General features: G+C 43.0%; 1 protein-coding gene across 1 annotated transcript; it reads right to left on the reverse strand.

Moving 5' to 3' along the window:
• Positions 1–391: 391 nt before the first annotated feature.
• Positions 392–19,066, reverse strand: LOC146197256 (putative phospholipase B-like 2). The gene is made up of 11 exons (XM_084599054.1): positions 18,809–19,066; positions 17,589–17,835; positions 12,529–12,626; positions 11,090–11,319; positions 9,502–9,593; positions 8,456–8,616; positions 6,752–6,844; positions 6,583–6,654; positions 4,911–5,063; positions 4,345–4,504; positions 392–612 (listed from the first exon to the last, which is right to left on the reverse strand). Exons 1-11 carry the CDS (start codon positions 19,012–19,014, stop codon positions 439–441), a joined length of 1,686 nt encoding a protein of 561 aa, XP_084455180.1. The 5' UTR covers positions 19,015–19,066; the 3' UTR covers positions 392–438.
• Positions 19,067–27,892: the final 8,826 nt, after the last annotated feature.

The following is a 27,892-nucleotide window of genomic DNA, read 5'->3' on the forward strand; positions in this document are numbered from 1 at the left end:
TGGCTCTGTTGGGCAAATAAAATTTCTCTCTCTCTCTCTTCCTTTCTAGTATAACAAGTTTACTTTTACGTCTACGTGAAGGAGTATGTAACAGCGGCCATTATATGTTTCCCATTGTTACGAACGCTCGGTTGGGAGATATCTCACGTAGCTTTCCTTGTATATTCAATAATTAACGCTATTTTATGCATGAAAGTATGAGAGGGTCACATTTACTGTCTGCCAAAGAGCTTTCTCTGGCACCTGCACGTGCACCGTGTATTCCTGCTTTCAGTCTTGTGCAATGGCCACGTTGGACAACGTCATCTGGTACCAGTGCAGACTCTCCACACGTTTTATTTCGGTGTGTAAATATTTTTCAACAGCGTACCGATTTGAGAACGAGCTGAGACAGGGTCGTATGTTTAATTTATTTGTCATCCAGCTCTTTTCATCGCCTTATGGACACGATCCCCACACATGGTGCACGGGGCCAAAGTCCCACATGTCTGGATGACCTTTGTGGCTGTCCTTGAACCCGCTGCTGCTCCACTGGAAGACAGGCTGTGCGTCCCAGGTTGGTCCGCTGATTCCGATGAACTCCAGTGACTTGAACATGTTGTAATTTGTGAGCTGTAACAGAAAGAATAATACATGGGAATACACAGCCGCAGAGCATGAATGAGACGTAAAATGAGAACCTCTAGCATTTCATTAAATGTATCCTGGACATATACTTAACTAAAGAACATAGCCAACTAAATAGCCTCCGGCTTTGATGTGGTAGGTATTAATGACTGCATGCTGCAGCTAGCCTGTTTGAAAACATTCTTAAAGAACAAAGGAGGCGTACTCGTCCAAGTCTAATAAGTGCCGCATGATACACAGCCCTCCTGTTGGACTGTCGATTCGCAAATAATATACAGGTTCAGACGTAATGCCAAGGGAGGCGTTTGTTCGCTGCACCTAGTGCCCGGTGATCCTTATAGATATACTAATTCACGCACAACATGAAAATAATTTTCGACTCCCCTTGATTTAGGATAACTGTTTTCCGCTGGTGAAGCGTAGAAGTCCTTTTGTGGATTACCTACAGGCGGATATAATAATACCGAGCATGAGAGGTACGGTACTCAACACGTGTTCTAGAATAGAAAACTGTTGATACAATCAGCTATAGAAAAGGACGCCACTTTTCTAGAGACTGGCAAAACATTTATCTGAAAAACGAAGAGTTTTGGGTACACAGGTCCCTGAGCTCTGGCAACGGTTCCATTACACTCCGCTCAGATAGCGTAACACAGAAGAACAAGGTTCATGGGCTGCAATTTTTAAAGTGCCAAAATGACTCAGGCTCTAAGAGAGACACCGTAGTAGAGGGCTCCGGAAATTTTGACCACCTGGGGTTCTTTAACGTGCACTGAGATCGCATAGTATACATGGACCTTGCCTTTAGCCTCCATCGAAAAGCAGCCGCCGCGGCCAGAATTTGATCTCGCATTATTGGTCACAGCAGTCTACCGCCCTAACCACTGACTGCATCACCGCAGCGGGGCAAAGAAAAAACGAAAGAAAGAGGTACGTCTAGAGGTACGTCCACTATATTGTCGTATGTAATATCTTTAACAATTCAAATCTATTATCAGCACTTTGAAATCAAGCGGCTGGCTCGTTGATCATCGTTTTGGGCTGTAGTGTGGGACATATACGATTTTCGTTTTATATTATGACGTTATTAAAGTAAACTTGCAGTCCACGAGAGGTGTTTCTGCGGAGGCATAAATGCTACAGGAGACTCAACAGCATAGTATTATATATGACATGCGTGCTCCGTGTGCTCCAGGTGGCTCGAGAAGCAGGTGAAACCCAAGCTCAGTGAAAGCTACTGCATTGTTCGTCTCACTTATTTCGGTTCTTATTTAATGGCTGTGCTTCATTTATGGCAATTTTTGATTCGCGCTCATGAAACTTGTGAAGCGATTGGGGTGCGCCGTGTCAGTAGTGTGGACGAGACATATGGGCGCTTTTTTAATGCTCTTACGACTTATTTTTTTATTGGCCAATTAGCAGAAAACTGCAAAAGCGTCTCAGCGAGACATGTTTTCCCAAAAAAGGCCTCGTTCCTTGATATTTTCTCAGTCGTTTTAGAAATGAAAAGGCAGGTGTTCCATAGGGCACATTCACATGCATGTGAGTCAATCGCGGGCGTGGCACGTTGCATATCTGTTGGTTTGGTTGGTTTCAGAGCTTTCATAAAACAGAAAGAGCGGCTAAAAAATTGGCCAAACAAGTCACACGCTGGGAGCGAAACACAGAATACTCCTCCATCCCTTTCATTATCTAGGCGTGGTATTAAACCATTGTACTCTTTTGATTCCGCTCCAAGGCGTCTTTGTCAACTGGCGACATTTCTGAGTTTACGTCCAAGGGGGAACTTGGATGTTTTCGTTTGCACAAAGAATGCGTGTCACAAGCTGCCTCACCTATAGAGCGGAACTTACAGGATCTCCCGCTCCTCCGAGCATGCTGCGATATGACGCTTCGGAGCAGCGACCGTGCAAGCGAGCGTCCTTGACGCGGCCACAGCGCAAACAGCCCAGAGTACAAAAAGGCAGACCTCAGCATGCCCGCGGAATTATGCTCTGGGAATAATCAGTCTTCCGGGCCTCTCTCGCGGCGCTCTGAGAAAGCGAATTGTATTTCACGGAGCCCGCGATCAACTCATCGTTTCTCCTCTTGTACGGCCTACGCTAGCGATCAGTTCTGCGACTTCGACGCCTCATCTAGCAAGAAAACCGTGAAAATTCTTCTTGCCACAGACTGTCTGCTAATTGAATATTGTTGAGACGAAGCGCTCTTTCGTCTCTTGTGTTTTGTCCTCGTCCGTTTCCTACTTAATTCGCGCTAAAATTATCCCTTTTCATTGTTTTCGCCTTTGTTTAACCTTCATCTGACTTGGTATTTGTATGCTGTGTTTTCTGTGTAACTCTTGCCCCTACTTATTATATCTGGAATACTTGCTTTGTTATCTTTATGTATTCTTTTATCGCAGCGTTTGGTTCATTGTCGGGTTTTTCGCTTGTGATTTACCGAGTCGTCTTTTATCAGTATCGTGTCATAGCATTCTTTTTTTATTATTTTTACTTTTATGCTGTGTAACTTGGACTACTATCTATATATTCAATTGATTGTAAAAGGAAGTAACTTTCTTGAACTATTGCCTCAATCACACACCGACACAAGTACTTCACCGGTTGACCGGCATAACTATTCACCGTGTTCTCAAACCTCATACAGGGACGACGGGTAACCGTAAAGGGGATCCCGTGCCTCTGTTGACCGTAAGGGGGGGGGGGGGGGGGGGGGGGTTGTGACAATGCGAGACCTGTCAGAACAATCCCATTCAATAACGACTTCTGGAACCTGACAAAGGAATCTGCATAGTTTCACAGCGAGCCTCGTCCGCGCTTGGCCTGCTGTTGTGGCTTCTGACAAAACAACACTATTTAGTAACTCCATTTGACATCGCCGGAAGCGTTTTCGTATCGCAAAAAAGAGTAAACCGCCTGGCGCAACCCGACCATCGCGCGTGCACAGGAACCTAGCGGAGCGTCTGCTCCGGCGAAGACCCGACGTGTCACGTTTTGCCACTACGCGAGAAATGTGGCGCTGCAGTCGCCGCGAAATTTGAGCTTGGGTTCTGTATAGTGGCACCCCCACTGAAAACTCTAGTGTACGTGTCTGAATGTGCGTCCTATCTGCCCCGCATACGTTCCTTGTATTTGTTTTGTTTTTTTATCTCACGTGTCTCATCTCGAGCTGCCTATACTCCGTTTCATACATCAGGTGCAACGCAGCCAAAGCTACGCAAGTAGTCCACAAGAAAACAAAAAAGGGAGGCGTATCACTACGCGCTCGTTTTGTGGCCGAATGGTTTCTGTGGAAATGGGCTCTATTCCGAGCATACACGTTTGCTATAACTTGCTTCGTGTATCTCGACATCTTCGCAGTGCGGATCTTTAGAAAAAAATCTGCTCCGAACAGGAAATTGAGGCCGCTGCGTTGCGCAGCGCGGAGGGCACAGCTGCCAGGGTTGCGGGGCAGTGAAAACGCGGCACAAAAGAAAACGAGGAACAAAACATACAAATTCACCGAATCCAATCCTTTCTCTCTAAAAAAGGTGCTTTTTATGAAGTTGATGGCAAATTTAAAATATATTAAGCTTGCAGATAAAGCAACTGTTATTACCTTTCGCCAAGAGCAGGCACTATTTTTCATCGCGGATGCGGGGGGCGCAAAAAAGAGCTCTAGCTTTGGCAGTGTTGCACTTGATGTATGAAACGGAGTATAGGTTCGCGTGTTTACCTTCATATCGATGCCTCCCACCGATCTTCGGTGCATCTCGGGCACGTCATATTTGCCGTTCGGGTCGAGCAGGTCGTAGCGAGATGATATGGCATACACTGGGTTGTAGGGCGGCGTGCAGTTGCAGCTTGAGTAGGGATCATGGGTGTAGTCATTGTACCTTGAAAAAAAAAAATAAACAAATGAAAACCACTTTTAGTGAGTACGCCAGCTCTAAACGGCACTCATAACACTTTTCGATTCACAACTTTTCACTCTGGCGCATTGCACGAAATAGTGCTGGTCGTCTTTCGGAGCAAAGCTTTATTCTTAATCCGTGTATAAGACCGCAGTTTTCTGACGTTGTGTGAGAAGGACGGCAAACGTGTTGCCTGTTGAAAGTGGACACCATTAGGCTTAGATATTATATTTCGAATAAATTTCGCTTTTTCCATGCTTTTATTAATAATATGCCGAACTTCAGGCATTAGGGAAAAGTTACTATTCTTTAGTTGGAATGTATCACTAGCTGCACCGCTATAAGCATCATATTTGTATATTGCAAAAGAAAGAAACGTGTTTCTTACCTCATTAGTGCCATCATCGAGTCCATGTCACGAACATTGACGTGGTCTCTCCTAAATATGTTTGCCCTGGGCGCCTTGTCATAACTGTAGTAGTCTCCGTACTCCTCCACGAGCTGTGGCTGTCCGCTTATTTCGAAAATCTCGTCGAAGTAACTGAAAAATAAAAAAAATATAGGCATAAATATTTAAGCTGACGTAACTTTGTAGGAGCCACCTGAGTTCACTGAGGAGGGCGCGTGTTGTATTACACCTTACTCCGATGCGTGGTTTTCTTCGGTAGAAGTAATTGTGCTATCCATTTTAACTTTGACGGTTTAGTACGCTCTCCCTTCACACGAACCCCTGTCACTGACCTGAAAGCATGCGCCTCACAATGCCACGACATATTTTCAAGCCTAAGTGATGGTATGATCACCAATGGAATTGGAAATTAGTTGCGTTAATTCATATTAGTGCTCTTGTTTCATTGCTTCTCGGGGTCACCATTTGTTGTTCTTCTCTCGAGCAGCATAGTATTCATGCCCGCATGTCCGCTATCGGTTAGAAACACCTATTTGGAATAAGTGTGGCTTGTCATTTGGTGCAAACTGTGTGGACCGAAAACGATGCGCCTACTGGTATAGCGCAAGATAAAAAGCAGCAAATACAAGTTCATGGTGGAACATCCTAAGTGTGATAAACATACAGCGCTGAACAACAGGTACACAAAATGCCAAATTGCCTGCTGCGCTAGGGCGTGCTGTAAAGGATGCATCACATCAGGCACCCCGACCGAAACAAACGGAATTCCCATACTTGTTAATTTAAACGAGCGACTCACTAAGGTACTTTCTAATCCCGTGTACCCTGTACTTTCTAATCAATTCTGCTTCAAACAGTTCGTCTCCCTCCCTTCTCGGCACCGTGTGTTGGGTCTACTGATTCTTCTTTTTCCATTTCTACTAAACCCTGAAACGTTATCGCAAGGTCTCAGGTTCAAACGCTAGATAACGACGAATTTTTCTTCAACTACGAAACTTTTCAAAAAGCTGTGTTGTTTTCTTTTGTTGCCGTATGACTGCGGTTATGTGGAATAAACTGAATAATCACTCCCTCGTTACAAATTCTACTCCATCTTGGAGGTTTACTTAAAATTTTGGACTATGGAATAAAAAAGAAACGACGCTATGAGAACAAAATTACGTTTGTACATGTCTTCCAACTCTAATACGCCACACTCTCATTTTCGGCCTCATTCTACTGCTGCCGCTTATAGAAATAACGGCAGCGGTAGTTAAAAGCTCCAGGTTTTAAACTGATACCCCGGAGGAGAGTTTGTGATTTGGCTTAAATGCGTATTACATACTCTAGAAATATTTCGCACCATTTCACCGCTATTGCTATGAACGTTTTGCGCTTGTGAAGCTGCTTGCTGGGGGATGGATTGAGAGGCACCCTTTTGCAGTGCGCCACAGGTCTATAGGTGAGTCCAAATAGTGATAAACACATGTACGAACATCAGTCTCAATCCGTACTTACGCTGAACTGTTGTCAGATGTTAAAATTACAATACCAAGCTTTGAAAATGTATTTCCTACTTTTTGCATGCTTCGCACTACGCGTTATGCGCCGTACGCTTCCTCCGTACTCAAACACACGCACAACACTCATACTCATGCAACTCTATACTCACGCAACGTTGTAGCTAGGCCAGTACGTCCTGTTTCGAAGAATGTCACTAATGTCTCGTTGCCTTGTGATCCCACTGAAACAAGCGTTCACAAGTACAACAGGCCTTAGAAAAAGAGGAACATGAATATTACTGCAAATTACGCAGGCTTAAAAGCGGAAGGTAGACATACGGCATCTGTTCCAGGAGCCACAGCGTGTCGTTTAGGATGGGCTTCTCGGGTGTGAACAACTTGTAATCGAGGATTATCCACTGGTTGTTGTACCTGCAAATTAGGGAATATGACAGTAATGTGTGAACTCAAATGAGTAGTTAGGCTGTGCTTTTATGCTTGCTTTCTTCCAAAGATATTTTATTACAGGTGTGTGCATTCTTTGCGAAACAATTAGAGGCTAGGTGGTTTGCTTCTACTCCACATCGTATTGCTCGTAATGCGTTCCCAGTGTTTCGATTTCCTGAAGGTAAAAAGATTTTTTTTTTGTTACTCTCTCCAACGAGAACGACTCCCTTGTAATATGTAAAGGAGCACCATTGTGGTTTTAGGAACTCAACCCCAGGGCTCTAAACTTTTGACGAAGACTGTACACTGGACTGCGTACTTGGTGGTTGCTGAGTAGAAGAAAAAAATGTTAATCAAGCAAATATGGATGTAACTTCGGGGTGATACTGAATGCTTTAGATGGTAACAAACTGTTAGCGAGACCGTATTCATATAATAAGCATTCGCGAAATGGGTATAATTGATGGTGCCTTAATTTGAGTGAATAAAAGCATCATGTGGGTTAGCAGAAAACGCATCGGTTTAAAGGGAACATCACGGAGTGCCCCTTGCATCTAGTAAAGACATCATTGCAGCTCCATTATAAATAAGTTTAATGCTCAAACCTGAGGGGGCTAATATGAGGTCAATATGCCATCCTAATTGAATATATCTCTTTCCGGCCAACGGGGGTCAGATGTAGGTAGAAGAGAAATGGGCTTTCTGTGCGGCGTACATTTCCTTTCGCCTCAACTCTCCAAGTTGCGACAAAACGCCGATGCACCGACGAATGAAGTTCGTGCAGCAGTATTAGAACGTCTGCTGTGTAAAAAAGGGTAGGTAAAAGAGTAATTCATTTTGTTTGAACACGGGAACCTTGAAAAGCCGCTGCTGCAGTCCGCTGAAGGGTTCAGCATAATGCTGCGCTGTCGGCGACCGTTCCACCAATAGGCACCAACGCGATTATATATGACACGTCTTCGTGGCACATGAAGCTGGCACCACTCAAGTAATAACCTCAGTGACCATGCGGCGAAAAAACGAATTGTTCAAGCAATAATTTCTCGCGAGTCAAAAATTATTTTTTCTTCGGCGATATGATCTGCAGATTAGGAGAGAGCATATTGAAGTATTGTTTTGTAACATGGAGTATGAAAAAAAAAAAAGGGTACAATGACGCTGCCATTAGTCTTCGCTTTCTTCATTGTCTCGTTCTGAAAGCGTGATTTGGTCCTATTTCTTGGGTCTTTTATCAACAAGCCTGAGTTAGTACCCTTTTCTTTTCGGACACTTGCTTTAAGGTATACCTTGCATCTGCTGTATACTATAAAAATTGTGCACGCTATTTTCATGTAGAGGTCGCGGCAAGGTCCTGCGCATAGTATTGTCCGTACGCCACTAGAGAAACCTTCCACCCGGTAATGCACGCCGCAGGAAGTTCTTAGAAGTTGTGGAAATCGCACACTATGTCCAGAGATACTTTTTGCGCACACCTTTGAGCAAAATGACATGACCTCTTTGCGCAGTCATTCTCTGTCATAGAGCTGTACACGACCATATATTCCCGGGTTCTCATTTACAGGCAGTAGCAACAGAACACCTAATCAGAGTACTTACGTTCCACTGTTTTTCGCCGCGAATATATCAGCCCATTCTTTTCCGGACCTGGCCAGTCGGGTGGCCACCATCGCTCGCACCCAGGTAAGAGGAGCCGCCTCGGGGTCCAGCAGCAGCCATAAGTCGGGGTTGCTGTTCTCGATAGATGTCTCAGTGACGACCTGTCAGGGATCCACGACAAATGGTTTACGTCGCCTTAGCACCCTTTACTCTCTCACGTCGCCGAGTGCACTAAGTTCGGATCACATGACAGAATAAAGAAAAATTAGCGTTCTTTTCTATTTAGATGACTGCAGCTTGAAATACAGAGTCAAATGTATAGACATTTTCTCATACTAATTTGGAAACACAGACACAAAGCATCTGCTTGCAGTGTTGTAACTGCTAGACTAGACATCTTTTCTTGTCGGCCAAATTAAGGCTAAAGTGTCAAAGCGTCCCTACGTCTTCCACTACAGTATACATAAGAGAGATTTAGCACACCGGGGACGTAATAGCGTATACCGCTTTACCGGACGCCTCCTACGCAAGTGATTTGGCTGCACCTTTCCTCACCTACCACCCTTATTGCCCGTGCGTAGCGGGCGTACGGTAAACTAGTATACGTCTACGCTTGTACGTCCCCGATATACTAAATCTCACTATTGTTCAGATTGTGCATGGTGCGTCTGGTATCCACAGAACCGAGTTTCCGCTGAGTGAGCGCGTTGCGCCCCCGGCGGAAACTTGCTTGTGTTGGTGGAGAAGCTGGCACCATTTATTCAAGCTTCTATTGTGTTTCATACTTTTTTTGTGAGTAGACTGCTTGATAAATTTCTTTTATTTGAAAGTATCGAATTTTACCAGAAATATGCCATAAATGACGAATTACTGCATACTATGGTTAAAACGAAAATCAATGACAGCAAACGAAGGACTATATCTAGCTGCGTCTACGAACAGAAGGTGTTTTCTGCTTGTAGCTGGGACTTCACTTCCAGCAGAAGCGTGTGCCGGGGAGGAGAGATAGTTATACCACCACATAGACAGGTTGAGAGTGCTTTTACCAATCCGGCGGAAGTCAGGTAGAAGTCGTCCAGAGAGACCAGCTTCCCGGCATACGAGGACATAGTTACTGTATGGCCAGGAATAACGCCACCTGTAATGGTAGATAATGTAACAAGCTTATATAATGAGCGCCAATTATGCTATTGTACTTTAGAGGTCTGCCTACAAGGATTGAATATTGTGAATCAGTCGAATTCAAAGTGTCAGGTATGTTGCACATTATGCCCTGGGTGAGGAATTTGACAACAGCATAAAATGTAACTGCACTGTGTTCTTTCACTTCATTCCGTAATGTTTTTGTTAACAACTAACGCACGATTTTGTCCCGAATACCTCCACGACGAACCAATTTGAGACACCACATAGAAGAATAATAATTTTCGGCTCACATTTTTGCAAATGGATACTTTTTGGCAAGTAGTATGCGGTTTACATATCGCATCTGCTCTCATGGTCACGGCGAAAGGTCGTAGCACTAAACTGTGTGTCGTCTGCTGAGTGCAGCAGAATTTTCGCCACCGTACTCCTACAAACCATGTTATGAAAGGCTTTCCGGTGTCTTGAGGTTTTGGGGCACTTTAGCAAAACACCTGCAGTTGAGGATAATTATGTTATATCTTCCTTGACAGCACTGATATACATTCCTAGGAGCACGGGAGATGGCATCAAACAAGAACGCGGTTACCGACGCTTCAAAGTGAAGACGCCGTAAATTTGTCGACTTGTAATGTACAGTAAGTGTTACTGTTTCGTAAAATTATTGCATTGAAAAAGTTGCTCATACGCTGTTCTGGATCCGCTGCCTAGCGTGATCAGTATACCTTGAGGAAATTACCATGTATAGTTGCCCTAAACATTAAGGTCCTTGCTACATCTACATTGCTACATTGCTACATTGCTACATTGCTACATTGCTACATTGCTACATTGCTACATTGCTACCTTGCTACATTGCTACATTGCTACATTGCTGGCCTTCGTCAGTACTTCGTATACGGATATTGAACATTGATCTGAAAGGATAGGCAAGAAGAAACGGGAAGAGAAGGAAGGCTGGTTTGAAAAATTGAAAAAAGAGAAAAGAAGGGAAACGAAACGCGAGGTGAAGAAGCATGGTTTGCCGTCAGGATCGAAGAAGGATATGGGCGGAGGAGAAAGACCGCTTATGAAAGCAAGCACTTAAGTTGGCATGACCTCAGGTGACACAGTTAAGTGGCTCGGTGACCTTCCTTATGCATGTGGAGGGCTATAGAGAGAGGGACGAAAGCATGCTAGCATTCTCTGGGGCCTCTCGTTCCGTTCTTCGGTGGGGTGTCAGAAAGTGTTGCTTCTAGGGAGGCAAGACTATTGGAACTGGTTGAAGGAAAGTGTTTTTCTCACGCGTGCTGTAAGAGGTGGGGGACATCAATAAGGAACACCAATATATATATATATATATATATATATATATATATATATATATATATATATATATATATATATATATATATATATATATATATATATATATATATATATATATATATATATTACGAACTGCCAACGCCTTCAGAGAGCTCAGGTAAAGAGCCCACTCCTCATGCGTACCTGGACCGGTTTCAGACGGGCTGTGGTGCCAGGGAAAAGTGTACTTCTTTTGAATCCTCAACATGCTCCGGTAGAGGAACCAGGCGTCATGAGCAATGTAGATGTCTTCGTTGTTGCCTACAACTTTGACCAGTGCCGAACAGGCTGGCACGATGCTGAACGACTGCAGGTCCTTACTGCGTCGAAGTGCGGCCTCGAGGTCGATGAAGTCGCCAACGAGGCTGAACAGTCTGGGCCGAGATGAGAGGTAGTAGATTTTGAGGTTTTAATACCGTTTCTTGGGCTAGTTGGTTTATATTTGTACTGTGAAAAACTGCGCCGAAATAAACACACCACAAGAAAGAAGACGTCTTCTTTCTTGTGGTGTGTTTATTTCGGCGCAGTTTTTCACAGTACAGATTTTGAGGTTAGTTGTCGCACACTGCACATACTGAACGGCTAAAGCAGAACCGGTACAGGCAAGGAGGTTTCAGTTCTTGACAAAACACTTAAATAAGCGACGGGAGAAAAGCCTCGCATTGAGCAATGCTTAGAGAAAATGACTTGTTTTCGTCTCACAGGACACTATGGTCCTGTTCTCGAAACGGTGTTCAGCGAAATGCAGCCATCTGACACTCGTTAAAGTTTACAAAGTGGAACAAGCAGAATACCAAAGCTCGTTATACCGGGTATTTTAATCTAAAATGCAAATAAATGAGAAAGGGCGCACTTCCGGAACTCATGCGACACAGACACTATGAGCCGAATATGCCCTAGAGGTCACATACTGCCCTGTTTCTTCGAGAGCTTTTGTGTTCAAATTAGAAACAGATTTCTTTGGCTGCTATGATACTACCTTAAATGAATATACAAAAATATAACTGGAGTTTGGTAGGAATAAGTTATGGTCTACTCTTTGTAGGTAGCTGAAACAGTAGGAATAGAAAGCAATCGCTTTTTTTCTACCAGCCCTTAAATATATGCGCTACCGGCGTATGTACGAGAAAGTTTTGGATAAGGAGTAAAAAGGCTTGGTGACATGTTCTTACTTCCATCTATGCCTTTCTCTGCACTATACATTATTTTTGTTTCCTATTGCAAAAGAGTATCTAAAAATCTCCTGAAGGTACTCTCGCTTTAAAGCTACCATGCGCTAAGAAGCGTTGTTTCCTGTGCAAGAACAGGAGCTAAATATTTAAAAACCCCTTTCCCGCTACGAATAGATACACATCCTTTCTGGCGGGTCGGGGCGCTTCGACTGATCTAGGTTTTGTCCAAAATTGCATTCGTTTACAATGTGATGATTTTCTATTCGTCTGGTTATTGTGATAATGTGTTACTGAGTAGATTGCTGTGCTAAAAGGGCAATCTTGCTGTAGCTACAACGCCAGTCTAAGTAAACAATCAATGAAGCAATTAATTAAATACAGAAAGCCTATGTAAATGGGTGGGAAGCTTACAGGGCTCTGGTAACATTTGTCATTTTGCGAGACGTGTCTAGCGTGATGTTTTCGAAGGCGTCGCTCAGGCCAAGCATTTGCTGCATTTGAAGATGAATCTGTTACAAAAAAAAGAAAAAAATGTATAGGACGCCAAGTTGAGTATGCTCAGTGATCCTGTTACAGGACTAAAAATAAACAAAGAACTTATGCATCAATCAACAAATTTTCTCGCGTTATCTTTGACTTCGAAATTGGTACTATGCGTTAAACCTAAATTACATACATAAAAAACGTAACAAGGCGTAAGAACTTGGATACATGTAGCCCATGGAAGCTTCAGCTGGTTCCTTAAATCTAAGCTTCGCTGTAGAAGGCTGCTAGATATACCTACGTTGCTATCAGGAGGACCTTTTTCAATATTCTTTCAATTGACACGAAGCAACTCCAAGGTCAATCCTTACCATGCAATGGTTCTCGCAGATTCGAAAATGTCACCGAACGTCAGCGATGAATGTAATGTTTTCAAATATTGCATTCTCGCCTGTTTTTTTCATGTTTCGCCAGAAAAAGAAAAACAAAATTGTATCTCTACACAAAGAATCAAATAGCCCATTTCAGCCCAAATGTTAAAAAAAAAATATCTTTAAACTGAGCTATATTTCACATGGGTCAGACGATTAAATGCATTTACGACAGAAAGCTCGACCATCGAACGAAGGTTAGCGCTTTTAAAAATTGTAAGCTGGTGTTCCACTGCTGAGGATGCAACCGCGTAAAACATTTCATTCCAGCTTAAATACTCGCCTAATTTTAAAAGGCGAATGTGGCATGCCATTTCGAATGTCTTGGGAGTCATACGTCAATACTCCTTTTTCCTGACGGATGATGGATATGACCTTTTGTGTGGGAGAAGGCGGGATTCTTTTAGGTTTTATCAAAGGCACGCATCGCTACTAGACTAACCACTGTCCAGAATTTTGATCAAGAAATTATAAAGATACACTGGTCGAGGAAGTGTCGTCAGTGGATATTGAATGTTTACTTAATTGGCTAACTACTCAATGACTATCTGTTCCTTTTGGACGTCAAGATCTGTAAAACAGTACCGAATTCGTCACAGTTTTACTAGTCTGAAAAAAATTCAGAGTAACTTTATATGGCGCGGTGGCAATAAATATAAGAACATCCGTTTCCATGTAAAAAGAAATTGTAAATTATTTAACAATTTCGATTACAGCATTATTTTATGATTGATACCAGTATTCCGCATGATAGGCACGGACATTCATGCGTTCGCATACGGTGTAAAAATCGCAAGACGTTCATTTCGACTTCAATGCTGTAGTGCGCATCCAACATCATATCTGGTCCACACCACATCTGGTATCACTGGCATTTGTGGCACTGACCATGCACCCTCTCCTTGCGCCAGCTCAGGTGAAGCGGCAGCTTATAAAAAAAAAAAAAGAAGGTCCAAAGGAGGACAAGCGCCTCCTCTTCTCTTTCTTATTTGCCTCCGTCCTTTATCTGTTGCCTCGAGGCAGGGTTGAGATGTCTGCAGACAGCGAGACAGTTACTGTGCCTCTCTCTTCATTGACAGCTCATTTTGTGCGCGCAGACCGGAAATGGAGGTATGCTGGAGGTTACGGTGCACTTCCTTTCCCTGTTACTTGTTCCTTCCGCTCTCGCAGACATCCTCGCCGAAAACTATTAGATATAAATAGTTTATTATGACTCCACTGTTTACATCTATAACAATCGAAGTGAAGTATCAAACACTCTTTATACTTTAGTTTTACTCAAATAGCCACGTTCATTCGCAAGCTTATCAGTTAACAAAAAGGCGTACCGTACGGATGTCTGCCATTTTCAAAGTCTCCCCCTAATAAGCCCTGAGAATAGGTAATAGAAATAAATATGCAGTAAATCTATCCCCGATAGTAACGAGGCGCTGCTCGAGAGATTGATTGATTGATTTATAGGAAGGGAAAAGCGCGGTAGTTGTCTCACTTGTTTTCTGTGGACATCTCAACCGCGCCGTAAGGGAAGGGAGGAAGGTGGGAGTGAAAGTGGAAATAGAGAAAGAGGAGGGCTACGGAGTAATTTCGACCACCTGGGGATCTTTAACATGCGCTGACATCGCAAAGCACACGGACGCCTCTTCATTTCGCCTCCATCGAAATGCAGTCGCCGAGGTCGGGTTCTAACCCGGGTGCTCCGGCACAGTAGTCGGGCGTCTTACCACTGCACCACTCCGGCGGGGCACTGCTCGAGGGAAAGCCTACCTTAGTGTAGAAATACAGTTACGAAGCACAGTGCTGCTCAAGTTGGATATGTATGTACTTCGTGGGTTTTTATTTCTGTTAACAGTTCATTTTTTTAGAGCGCAGTTCTTTGGCGCCCGTTCCTGCGTTTCGCGACCTCACCGTCGGCATTGTCCCTCGTAACCAGCTCCACAGATAAAATAAATAAATCCATATATCCTGTCTCCACAGGGAATCGAACCTCCACCCTTTGCATCCCCAGCAGAGAACGCACGTCATAATTCTCCTTGTGTACCGTGAGGATGATAATAGCGACGGCAGTGACGCTGCAATTAGTGATAATGACCATGATGACATTTTCAATGATAATGACGGTGCATTTAGTTAATAAAGATAATGAGAGCAAACGTGATGCGCCGTGTACATGCAATGCTTAGGCTTTTACATTTCTGCAGTGTGCCCCGCCGTGGTGGTGCAGTAGTTGGGGCGCTCGACTACTGTTCCCAAGGGTGCACGATCGTATCCCCCGCGGCGGCTGCTTTTTGATGGATGCGAAAAGCAAGGCGCCCGTGTACTGTGCGATGCCATTGTACGTTAAAGAACCCCAGGTGTCCACAATGTTCTCGAAATTTCAGAGCGCAGCTCTTTGGCGCCCGTTCCTTCGTTCCGTGGCGTCGCCGTTGTGCCTCGTAACCAGCTCCGCAGCCACAAAATAAGGGTACCATATAGGATAGAGCGTCAGGAAAGGTATGCATGACCTTGTCGGTGCTATAGAAGAGGAACTAGTTGGTACATAGGGAAAAAATGGTACCATAGCAAAGAGCGTCAAGGAAAGGTGTGCAGTGACAAAATGGTTGGTGTGGTTTAATTAGCTAATTAATTAAAGGCAATAACAATAATAACAGGTTCAAAGAAAAGAAAAGGCACAATACCTATCGCACCTGTTCTGTGAACACCTTCACCGCGCCGTGAAGGAATGGAGGAAGATGAGAGGGAAAGCGGAAAGAGTGAAAGGGGTGCCGTAGTGGAGGGCTCTGTAGTAATTTCGACCACCTGGGGATCTTTAACGTGCACTGACATCGCGCAGCACACGAACGCCTCTACGTTTCGCCGCCATCAAAACCTAAATTAGAGCCAGTTAAGGGGTTTAAAAGAAAGTAAAGGCCTAGTATCTGCCACTCGCAGAAAAGGAACTAGTTGCTATGGAATATGTGTGAAAAATAAAAAGTTGTCTATATTTGTACATACATATCTTGCTCGAATACTTTGCCTCAATCTAGAGAAAAGCTGAAACAGTTGATGAGCTGAGCTCAAATTTCGCATTAGGAAGTAACGTAATCGTCGGCAAATTTTACATGAGATTAGGTACGTTTGTGAGAACACGCATCACAGTTGCTCCTTCTGCGAGAAGAGTGTTCTGATGTTGCGCGGGCACTGAGGGCGCCAAAGACAGGCTGCGCTGTGCACCATTAGATTGCGCACAAAAAAAAAAAGTAAGCAAAAAAACGGGCTTTCGCTATTATTGTCCGAAGCAGATGCCGGAAAATTTAAAGAAACGTAAGCTAAATTTTACCTCTCGGATGAATAAGGAACCGATTGGGCTTGTGAAAACTATGCAGCCTCATGGGAAAAGCGATAACTGCAGCCACTTGATGTTGTTATCACTCAGGGCGATGCGACTTTGGCCTGTGCACAGAACGTAGTACGTAGCTGCCTATCGATCTCTCGCACCATCAAGGCGCTTTTGAGTCTGGAGGCAGACAGCCTCTGGAAGGAATCGAGATAACCGGCGCCAGCGACAACATTGGCCAATGAGAGCGTCGTCAACTAAACCCTTCGGATGGAACCCTGCGCGGAACTCCCCTTGTACAAGTGGCGAAACAGGCTCGGCGCAGAGCACTATGCTGGAAAGTCAAAGAGCGAGGCCTGGTGCCGTAAAGCAAGATTTATGCTAAATGAATTATTCGAACTCTCAAGATTGTAAGAAGACAAGTCAAATTGCAGCCATCGAGGCTTCTCAAAATACACTGCAGATAATCTTCAACTAAATTTATACACTTAGATTGCTCCAACAAACAATACTCCTAACTCTGACTAGCAGCGTATATTTTAAAGTCAGAAACCCATTAAGTCAGCCCTTTCGGTTCGCCGTGTTAGTCAGGCCTTGGGCGCTGTACGAGTAGGCAATAGCTCAAACATAATCGTGATCTCAAACTCACTAGCTTTGCCAAGGGCTCCGCGTCTAGTGGTAGTCATAAACCTTTTTTTTTTTTGTGCACAGAATGGCTGGCCGCCTTGTTTTGCGTCTGTTTCTTCCTCGCGGGGGAGGGGGGGGGGGGGGGGGGGGCGGGGTGAGATGGGGTGTCAAGGCCACATCAAGTGGTATATGTAGCTTGGGTTGAAAATGGTGAGCGATTATTATCTTCGGTTGCGTGCGATTCGGTGTGGGAGAGGGCAGTTGCTTCTCTAGCGAGTTCGTCTCACGGCTACACTAAGTCAACAGGGTCCTTTTTTGATAAATACACCAAGAAATGCACGCAAATGCACGTATTTTTTTGTCATATTTTTGTCTCAGCTACTACAGAGTACATATCACTGAGAGTAGCCTAGTTGACATGCATGGCTCCGCAGCTATTCAGAGGGAGCACACGGGTGATTGATTGTATGTCAGAGCCGAACGTGGCTATGTTACGAGAAGCAACCAAGAAGTCACGCTCGAGAGCAGAAAAAAAATGCACAAGCTAAGGCATACACGAAAAAAAAAATTCTGGGTTTTTCACAGGAGCTGCCTGCAATGGGCAGTGGCCGCCTTACCAGGTTCCAGTACGGATCGCTAGCCCTCAGCCTCTCCTCGTTGTAGCGCGAATAGTCGAGGTTCTTCTGGAGGTATTCGTATAGCTTGGCACAAAACTCGGTCTGGTTGTCGCAGTAGTGAGCAAACATGTTCTCCCACTGATCCTGCATCAGCTGCCGCGTCAGGTACGCTTCCAGAGCTCCGGCAGCGTACGCCTGTACGTCATCCTTCACTTTATGGCTCGATTCTACCTCCAGATATGCCCAGCTGTGGGAAAGGAAGCAGCGCTATTATAAATTTGACGAAATTGACGCCACGTTGCAGTGGCATCCCGTGGCATTAATCTTCAAGCGAAAAATCTATATTTCCCCAGCGTCATTCAAAAAAATTTGAGAGCTCTGCAGAGATCTGCATTAGAGAAATGCGAAAGCATATGTGACTTGACTTCGTTTTAGTAGCTCCTAGAGTGTCATGACTCAGCACTGTTGGGTGCCATTACTCAGCCCTTTGGAAGTAATGGCTAGACACTAGACATGGCCATGACTAACTTACGCAAGTCATGGACTCCATAGTCATTCACGTTAGATCTCCGATTTGGCTGACTGATGACAAGTGACTATGACTCATGACTAAACTACAATGACTTTCAAGACATGACTAGGCATGGCATGATATTTATATACCACTTGTCCTTACATACACATTCAAAACTAGCAGTCTCATCTTAATGTGACATTATATCACACGTTACATTTTGGATCCACTTTTTGGTTCCCCGTTTTGCGGACACATTTTCGCAAACAGCCGAGTAAAGCTTTCGCCCTGATAATCTGGCCACTGTTCGGAAACACATATGTCGCCCAGGTTATCACAAGAAATTCTGACACTGTATTGCCCTTTACAAAATAACAAAATAGTACAATAGCCGCAAATAAAGAAGTGGTGCGTTCCTTATTAAAGATTATATCATGGATTCATGAGTTCGAGTTTCATGATCCGAAACCAGAAGTTGAAAACGCTGAATTATGCAATATGTGGCTTCAGCAGTGGCGAAATTCAAGCCCATGATTAACGCTTCTTTATAACTGTTCTCAAGAAACGTTTCGCAGATTGGCAGTTACCAAACGCAAATAACAACGCCATTACGACAAATCGCTTGCATTATTTATCCTAATATTTATGACTATGAGAGCTACTCCAAACATTTTTTTGATGCACCACGGACTTAAAAATCTCTCACCCCTTGCTGTGGATGTCGTCCTGAAAGCTTGCCCACGCCACGGCAGGCGGCGCATTGGCGTCGGATGCTGGCGGCTGTCCATCGTGGATGATGAGACGATCGGTTCCTTCTTCTAGGGCAGCCCAAGCATATTTGCACGGTTCTCCTTGACTCCTCAATAGCATCGAGGCCAAGAAAAGCAGCACCAGCGCGGCCTTGTACTTCATGTTGAACCTTCAGAACAAGCTTCGATTCGTACGCACTGAAATCGAACGCAGGGAGCTGAATCTAAGTCTTTGTGATGTGATGGTCGTCTTTAAATTCCGGCAGAACTGCCAAGCCCAGCTCTAAGATAAGGAGGCTATGAACTGAAGCAACTGACTAATTTATTAGCTTGACTGAGCGCACTCTGGTAGCAAGTATCCAGTTTAAACAGGCTGGTTACGAAACAGAGCAATCGAAAACATGAAACAAAAGGAAGCGTTTCGAATAAACTGAAGCTAAGCGTGCAAAGGCCCATGCTGAGAAATTCAGATGAATCAGCCTTCTATAAACTAAACGTAAGCACTGCAACATACGAAGACCCATGTGTAGCGACTCAGCCGAATCAGCTTATTCACCACGAGAACTTTGGGCGGCAAGCCATAGATTGTTTTAGAGAGGGATGTTGCTTACAAGCTAGACCGGATGCGCTGCCTCAGCATCCGAGCCAGTCGACGCACTCAGCAATGAAGCTCTGCCATATATTTAAGGCACGAAAGAGCTTGCACCTGAACTTTAGAGACAGCCAACAAAGCGCACAGTGAGAGATAGCCCATGAAATCCATCGTTTCTCTACATTACACGCCATCAGTTATTTATCCACCAAGGGAGGTCAGCAATTCCAACTTAATGTGAGAAAAAATTGCTGCAATTCAGTGAGAGTTTGTTATCTACATAAAGTTGGAAATGCAACCGACTGTCTGTAAACACAGTTCTTGTTGCAAGCCTTTTGCATTTAGTTTTTACTAGAGGCGAAAAAAATGCATTTTTAGAAATCCAGGCATTCATATTTTCAGTTTCATTGCTGCATTTGGTTCAGCTTGGCCTTGTGTGCAAGCGCCAAGTGAATACATGTTATTGGCACGGAATGTTCATAGCACAGATTAGATGTCGCAATTTCTGAAGACAAGCCTGCAAGATATAGCCTCCGAATGAAATGGAAAGCTATAACCACATTTCAAATAAACTATGGCGACCAAACACTAAGTCACCAAGTTTTTTTCGCTCTTAAAAGGTTAACTTAGAAGGTTCGCTTCGGATGCAGTAAAATTGTATCTAAATTTAACTTTAAGCAGCGATTAATTGCTAACTATATTCTACTTTTTTTTTTAGCCTGATGTTAAGTATTGTACTGATTTGTTTTTCTCGTTTCTTGACGATGTCAATTCATATGTTAAATTTTATGGCGGATGGTGGTAGGACACCAATTCTAAGTTGACCACATAATTTCTGTGTACACATGAATGATATGCTTGTTTATATAATTGTAATTATCGTTTCGCTTCGCCTTACTGCATATTTTGTGTGTTCCTGCTGGTACTGCGTATGCAACCATTGATGTAAGATATTCGTGTTATAAATTGGTTTGGGAAGCACATGCTTTTATTCTAGCCATGTAGTTTGCTGCTCATTGAATCAATACTAATGTGTTGAGACATTGGGAGGTTATTGAGCTTTATAAGGAGAAAGTCTTTCTTGTCTCATGAATGCCGTGGGAGGATCCCGTGAACGGAAGCTGTAAACAAAACGTGTGAAAGGATGTTGCGTCCTACCTCACGTGACGTCATAACTAGGAAAAAAAAAGGCCTTTAAATCTGGGGACAAATTTTTCTAGATCTAAGGACACATTCTCTGAACCTAAAGAAAAATAAGTAAATCTAGGGACGGTTTGCCCCATTGGTAGCCTTACCGGCATAACTAATATTATATCAAAATAATTATGAGCTAGGGATATCATGTCACGCCGTCTTCGGGAAAGTCAGCTCGCTCCCCGCAGACGTCAGAAAGCATAGCGGTGTCCGTGTGGTTAGCGCAAGTGAATTGCGCTATACTCGAACAGTCAAGGCAAAAAGCGGAGAAAGCGACCATCGCCAAGCATCAAGCGAGCCAAGCGCGCCGCGTATATGCAAGGTTTTCGCCGCCGATACCGCACGTAAGGGTACTTAAGTTCACCTCTGGAATTTTTTTTCTCGGCTGACTACTTGTGTGAAGAGGAAACACTGAATGAAAAAAAAAAAAAAAAAAAAAAAGAACCAGAACAGAGTTATCTATTCCACACAAGTCTGCGTCCTTATCGCTCTTATCGTTTTCCGTTTCACATGAACCTCCGTTTTGATGCGGATTATGTTTATCTCCCCTTTTTGTTGTCCTTCTTCAGTCTACTGGCGATGCAAAGCTATTTGTTTAAAATCAAGCCATATATTTCCAACTAAGTACGTGGAGCACAAGAAGTAAAATTTACACAGCGGTAAACTTCAGTTCTTAAATGGTTCTTTTTATCTTCGTTAATTCCCAAAACGCAATAGTAAACAACGTGAGAGGATGCTTTTGTAGTCAATGCTGTGTCGGCATTTTTTTATATGTGCACGTACGTAATTGCTTGTTATTCCTGATGACGGGAAGGCATTGCTAGTGACTGAATGAACGAAAACTAAATAATACAACCGATAAGAAATCTTGTGCCCCGGCTTATTCTGGTATACCGACCACCACATCTACCTTGCAGAGGTTATTAATAAACGAGAGGCTGGTAAGCAAATTAAAGGGTTATTTGGGGAGACTATCATAAGAGCAATTTAATCTCATGACCTTACAGCTTAGAAGAGCCATCATTGTAGTCAAAGCACTCAATGGCGTCGACACTGATTTGTCCGCACAGGCACTAGCATCAGCGCACGTGAGTGCTGATAGTACAAAACTCACGTGAATCCACTCTATACTTCCCCTTGCAAGTATAAAAAAATGCGGCATACTTACTTATGACTACATGTGCTTCATATCTCGTGAAGAATAAATCGTATCATATTTATCTTGCCCTTTCAACTCTTTGCTTGGATATTCATAAAATGGGATGATAAGGTAATCAGTTCAATGCAATGGGTCGGTTTACGCGAGTACGTATTGGAGACTTAGATAAACATAACCATAGCGCGTCGGTCATGTCAGAAAACCGCAGGCGAGTTAAATTTTGTTCATTTTTACCATTCGAGTGTGTTTCCAAGCAATTAAGTGATAACTAGAAATAACACTCGAGAAAGTGCCAAAGAAATGTGCTGACACGCGAAACACAAAAATATCTGGGCTCCTATTGAAGCGAAGAAACGAGACTTACCGCGGTAGGCTGAGGGAAGCCTTGGTCTGGCTACGAACGACGCGACAGGGTACCTTATCGGTGGCAGCTTCCTAGGCGCGCAGTGCGAGGGCGCTCCGGCAGTGACATCCTCGTACGTCCGGGTGGAAAGATAAGTCCGCGAGAGATGTGCGGGCTGGGAGAGAAACTTAAAAACGCCTACGCAGGGGAGAGCGTGCTCGTATTGTCTTAAGCATGGTCGCCCTCTTATGCATGCAGTGGGCGCCAGCGTGAGCCGAGGGGTGTCTCTAGAATAAAATAGAATAGAATAGAATTGAATAGAATAGAATTGAATAGAATACCGCTAAACCCCGAAAAGACCGAAAAAAAAAAGCCCTCTAGATCTCTAGATCGGTGGTTTTCTAACATAATGTGCTCCAAAATGTCGAGGCACTCCGCCGCGTTAAGTGAACTCGTTAAACGCACATACGCACGAGAACTTCGACGGCTACATCTCGATCGATAAAAGTCAAACCACAGATCTCTATTCAGATTTCAAAGCACGATCGCGGGTAAATCGCAGTTGTCCTCTACGGTGTGTCTCACTTCACACACTGCTACTCTGTCGAAGAAAGCTGACAACCAAGCGTTGAAGCAACAGAGAAGCGAACATGTAGTCACGGTGTGGTAACGACTCGGAGGAGACAAATACGCCATAGTATGGCTGACACTTTCTTATACTTCTGACGCACGAACACTTTCAATCCTCATGGAACTCGACTTGTAACAAGGCTACTTTAAAATGCAATCGAGCCCGGGCTTGCTTCGCTCGAAGCCGCTTCCACAAGCACTCAAGAGTTTTCAGCGCATTCGAGAGAGCGCGTCAACGCCCTCTTCATTTGTTTCTTTGTTCGTGTTTTTTTTTTTTAATTTACAAATACTGCAGGCAGCAGCGCTAGCCAACCAGGAGAGAGAAAAAGATAACATTTTCTGTAATAATAGCTCAGCAAACATGTTTTCATTCACGCATTGAACAGTAAATGAAAGCAAACAGTTCACTTATGTGTTGTCAGGAGAAAATATGAATTCTAGAAAAGTCTGATCCTGGAGAAATATGGAAGAACTACTTTGGAGTGAATCAGTCTATTGGATCTCTGAGGGGCAGCACAAATATAGGTATCACGTGACAAACTAGATTTGTTGTACGCCATATGAAAGAACTTCTGCCTATAGATCTGACGGCGTACTTTAAGTGGTTTCAGGTTGAGCTGATTTAGCATGTTTGTGACGGAATATGTTACATGGTAACTAGACAAAATAAATCTGGCAGATAGACGCTGAATGCGCTCAAGCTTAACTATAGTCTTTATTATCCTCGAGGTCTATATATAGAAGTGAATGAATGCAATAGAAAGTCAAATATTAACACACCAACGTACTAAATGGTATAATAGAACATTGTTAGAACATAAGCCTGTTTATTTTAAATTATTTTTATAAACTCGACCCCACGCTTGGCGCCACCTTGCGCATACGAAGGAAACATCTCAAAGGTCATTCAATACACCCGTATAGCACCGGATGCTTCAATCCTTCTTGAAAACCTTAGTGCATATTTAGTTCAACGAGGACAGAAAGTGTTCGTGTGACAGAGGGATTACTTGGGTGAACTTATATGCAATCAGTGAGCGAAACGAAAGTCAGGCGTCGTCGGACAGTTTGGCTTGGGTATTTCGTAAGTTCCAAAAAATGTGTATCCCAGGATCAATGTTCATTGAGCCAGATATCAAGAAATCGCTGAGTTGCTACTTTCCTAAGCTTTGTGCCAGCATGCAGAACGCTAACGGGTAATTGATTTGAGGCAAAGGAATTTCCACGATGTGATACGAAGCACGAAGACAGTAAATTAAATATTAACTCAATGACCATTAGTCCCGCCTCAGTGGTACAGGCGCTAGCGCTCGATTGCTGTGCCTAAGGATGCGGGATCGAATTCCGGGCTCGACGGGCCGCTTATCGATATAGGCGAAAAGCTAGCTGTCCGTGTGCTGTGCGATCTCAGTGCATGTTAAAGAACCTCAGGTGGTAAAAATTTCCAGTCTTCAACTACGGCGTATTAAATTGCGTGAGTCGCTTTGTGATGTTAAACTCCATACATCAAACCAAACCTGTCATCATCATGTCAGCGTGAAGGAGAGTCCTACCCGTGACGCCATCGAACCGACAAACGGGAAATATCAGTTGATGACGGGTAGAGAGATTGAGTCATGGCCTCCGAAAGACAGCATCAGGGCAATTCTCTTTAAACCCGATAAAACGATGCCGGGGTATTTAATCGTAAAGATTGTATGTGTGAGCATCATAACCGCCATACGAATCGACCACGCCGCGACGCTGAAGACTCATTCTCGCACAGACCGATCTCTGCAGCTCACTGTGCAGCATCGGAGCTTTGTCCTGTTTGAAGCAAACATTGAAAGAAACTATGTCTTGCCCTGTTTGAATGGCATAGTTCGAAAACATTGGCACAGATTTGGTTTCTTTTGAACGGTTTTGTACATGCGTCGTACAATTTGCTCAATGAAACGATACGGAAAACCATTCGGTTCCCAAATAAAAAATTTCGAAATTCGCACCCCCCTGCATTTTTTCCTGACATAGAACAGTGGCTATCTGTTCTTAATCTATTATAAAGATGCTCAATGATTCACTATTAGAAAACATAAAAGAATCGGTAAAATAAGAAAAAAATGACGCCCCGCAAAGACCGCAAAACAAAAAAGAAAAAACTCTTATATCTCTAGCTCAATCTGCAGACCTGGCATTACCGCAAGATTTGATGTAGTGTACTGCAGTATATTGTCACGCGCCTTCGCAGAACGTCGACGGAAGATGAAGAACGGTCGGCTAGATCGGTGAAGAAGAAAGAAGAATAAGAGCAGAGGGACGTTTGTACGCTTCACCGCAGTCCTGTTTGGACCGATCCCTCTAAATAAACCCCCCGTGCGTACAAAGCACGTAACAATATGAATAGGGGTGCTACCATAGCTTCTACTCACTGCCGACAAATTGCAGTACGAAAGTGGCCGCGAGGCACTGAGTTTTTTGTCATCTGTCGAATAAGCGGTGAGATCATTCGTAGCAGCTGCGCATACCAGACAGCTGAGTCGAGCTTACAAGAAAGCGCCGCCTATGGAGTATTTGGTTACGCATGAAACTGTCGCAAATATAGGCTAGTAACTGACCATAGAAGAACGCCCTGCCTGTCAGGGCCTCTTCCTTTGGTTTTTCTCTATTTTCTCGCTTTGTGTTTTGTTTTCCTGCTTTTTGGCTCTGTCAGGGAAGCCTCTAAGGAAAAGTGCATTGATATCTTGTATCTTCAGTAGTGTTTTAGATTTCTTCTGCTGTGGATGGAACTGCTCACTTAACTTGCTGAATAAGTAAGAAAGGCCAGTCATTATGCCTCTGCTATTCAATACTCGGAATCGGTCGGCAAGTGGATCCCACCTTAAGAATAGGTAATTTTCAACATATTTGCGCGTCATCCTCTCCCCTCGAGCACACTTGCGCCAAAGTCTCATGCTGTATGTGTAGCCTTTTTTTACGATGCACAGTTGAGAAAACATGCACATGGAATATCTACAACCCTGCAATATACCCTATTATTTAAATACAAAATTTAAATAGGAAACAGGAATTTTTTATTTACAAAAAAAAAAGCGCTATAATAAATAAACTTTGCAAGTGTTCTAAGACAAATGATTAGGTTGGGTTTTAACGGAAGGGAGGCCGAGAAATTTTGGTCCTGCAATCACTTTGAATCCCTTACACTTTTCTGACCTTTAAGAATTGGGAACAATTTCGAATTTGCATTGCGAACTTTTTCGCCGCAGAACGGCTGCCTGCTACCCTGTTTCTCCGCTGATGAAAAAACACCAAGCCTGTGTTTGGGCTTTCTTCCCCTCCTCTCTCATCGACCTCACCGTGAAGGGAGGTAATAAAGATAATTCATATAATTTCTAATTGAATTTATTATTTTACTATGTTAGGTTTTCACGGCGAAATGAACCATGCGACGAATAAGATGAGTTCAGGTCATATATGAGGCATACAAGAGCTGTAGTACAATCCCTATTTCATCATTTTATGTCATTACGATTCGTACAACAGCCTCCCTTTTAAGCGAAAATGATAGCAAATGACAGCAAATAACAGGAAATAAGCAACCAGCTTATGTCATACGTTACAATTTCCGTGCACGCAACGTGATATTTACTAACGTACAATGTATCGCATGCAACCACCGTTTGTTTTTGAACCCAAAATCAGAGATACGCGAGAAATTCAGTTACTCCACAAAAATTCCGTTAAATCACGATTTTCACGCGCAAAAACGTGTTTTAAATTTTTTTTTTGTTTTGAACTGTGCGTGTATTAAACAATCTTCTCAACATGTTTAGGGGTCATCTACGCAGTAGAAAATAATAATAATAATAATAATAATAATAATAATAATAATAATAATAATAATAATAATAATAATAATAATAATAATAATAATAATAATAATAATAATAATAGTTATTATTATTATTATTATTATTATTATTATTATTATTATTATTATTATTATTATTATTATTATTATTATTATTATTATTATTATTATTATTATTATTATTATTATTATTATTATTATTATTATTATTATTATTATTATTATTATTATTATTATTATTATTATTATTATTATTTTCCGAGATGAGGCGCACTCACTACCGAAGGCGTCTATGAAAGCTGATTTCGAGACGCAGCGGGATGATGTGCAAGACTCTGAGCGTGGAGTGTAGCGCCAAGATAGAGTGTTGCTTTTTGCTTTTTGTAGGAAAAAATGACCTGCCAATCAGAGAACAGCGGATAGCTAAAAAGAAAAACGGAACGAAAAAGAAAATTGTGGGACCTGACAACAGCGGATTGACTGGTAAACCGAAATGTAAGCTTTGGTTGACTAAAACGTAGAACGTAACTCTCGAACGGTGTTTTCGCACCACTGGTAACCTGGCTAACTAAAGTGTTCAGTAACAGTCATGCCCAGCGAGCTTCTAAGAAAAGCATTTCACGACTGCAGACGCAGACGCTGGACAGCTGTAAAGCTGAAAAAAAAAAAAAAAAAGCGACAGCTCGAATCAATCTCCATAGCGTAGTGTCGTGTTGAAAATGACGGCCAAACTAATGCACTCTGCCACTTTGGTTTATTAATTTGTTGCCCAAATTTGAAAAGCGTCATCTGAAATATCTAACTCGTTTTTCTCAGCTTGCATTTTTTGCAAGAGCACAACCTATAAAAAAAGCTACCACTTTCAAACACTTTCGCCAAAGGCTGCTATCAAGGTGGTTTCGGAACTATAAATTTATTGTGAACAGAACAATGTACTTTTTGGGTTCCTAATCATTCTATAAGAAAAAAAAAACGTTTTAAATATTTGACATACTGTGACAAATGAACATAATAAATTTGTTTTGGAGTACTCAAGTTTTACAAAAATGTATTAAAGAGCCCGTAAGCGGCCTTATCCTGCATTATGAACTACCTAGACGTTGTCTTATCAGAAAGGGTTAGTACATCTTCATGATTTTTAAATGATAGCTTTCTTAAGCTGAAACACTTCATTATTCAATATGACTACAGCTCTTTTTTTCCTCTGTTCGACCTGAGGTGTTGAAACAAAATATATTAGAATAAGAGGAATATATATAAGCAGATGGGAGAGGTC

The sequence above is a fragment of the Amblyomma maculatum genome, chromosome 3, assembly GCF_055883805.1.
Source record: "Amblyomma maculatum isolate TAMU_Amacu chromosome 3, ASM5588380v1, whole genome shotgun sequence".
NCBI lineage: Eukaryota > Metazoa > Arthropoda > Arachnida > Ixodida > Ixodidae > Amblyomma > Amblyomma maculatum.

Excerpts from the sequence above, each read along its gene's own strand:
- LOC146197256 (XM_084599054.1), bottom strand. The coding sequence starts at position 19,014 with ATGAAGTACAAGGCCGCGCTGGTGCTGCTTTTCTTGGCCTCGATGCTA. Across the intron at positions 8,617-9,501 it reads ACCTGACTTCCGCCGGATTG|GTCGTCACTGAGACATCTAT; the intron begins GTAAAAGCACTC and ends GATCCCTGACAG. Across the intron at positions 4,505-4,910 it reads TCGATGATGGCACTAATGAG|GTACAATGACTACACCCATG; the intron begins GTAAGAAACACG and ends TTTTTTTTCAAG.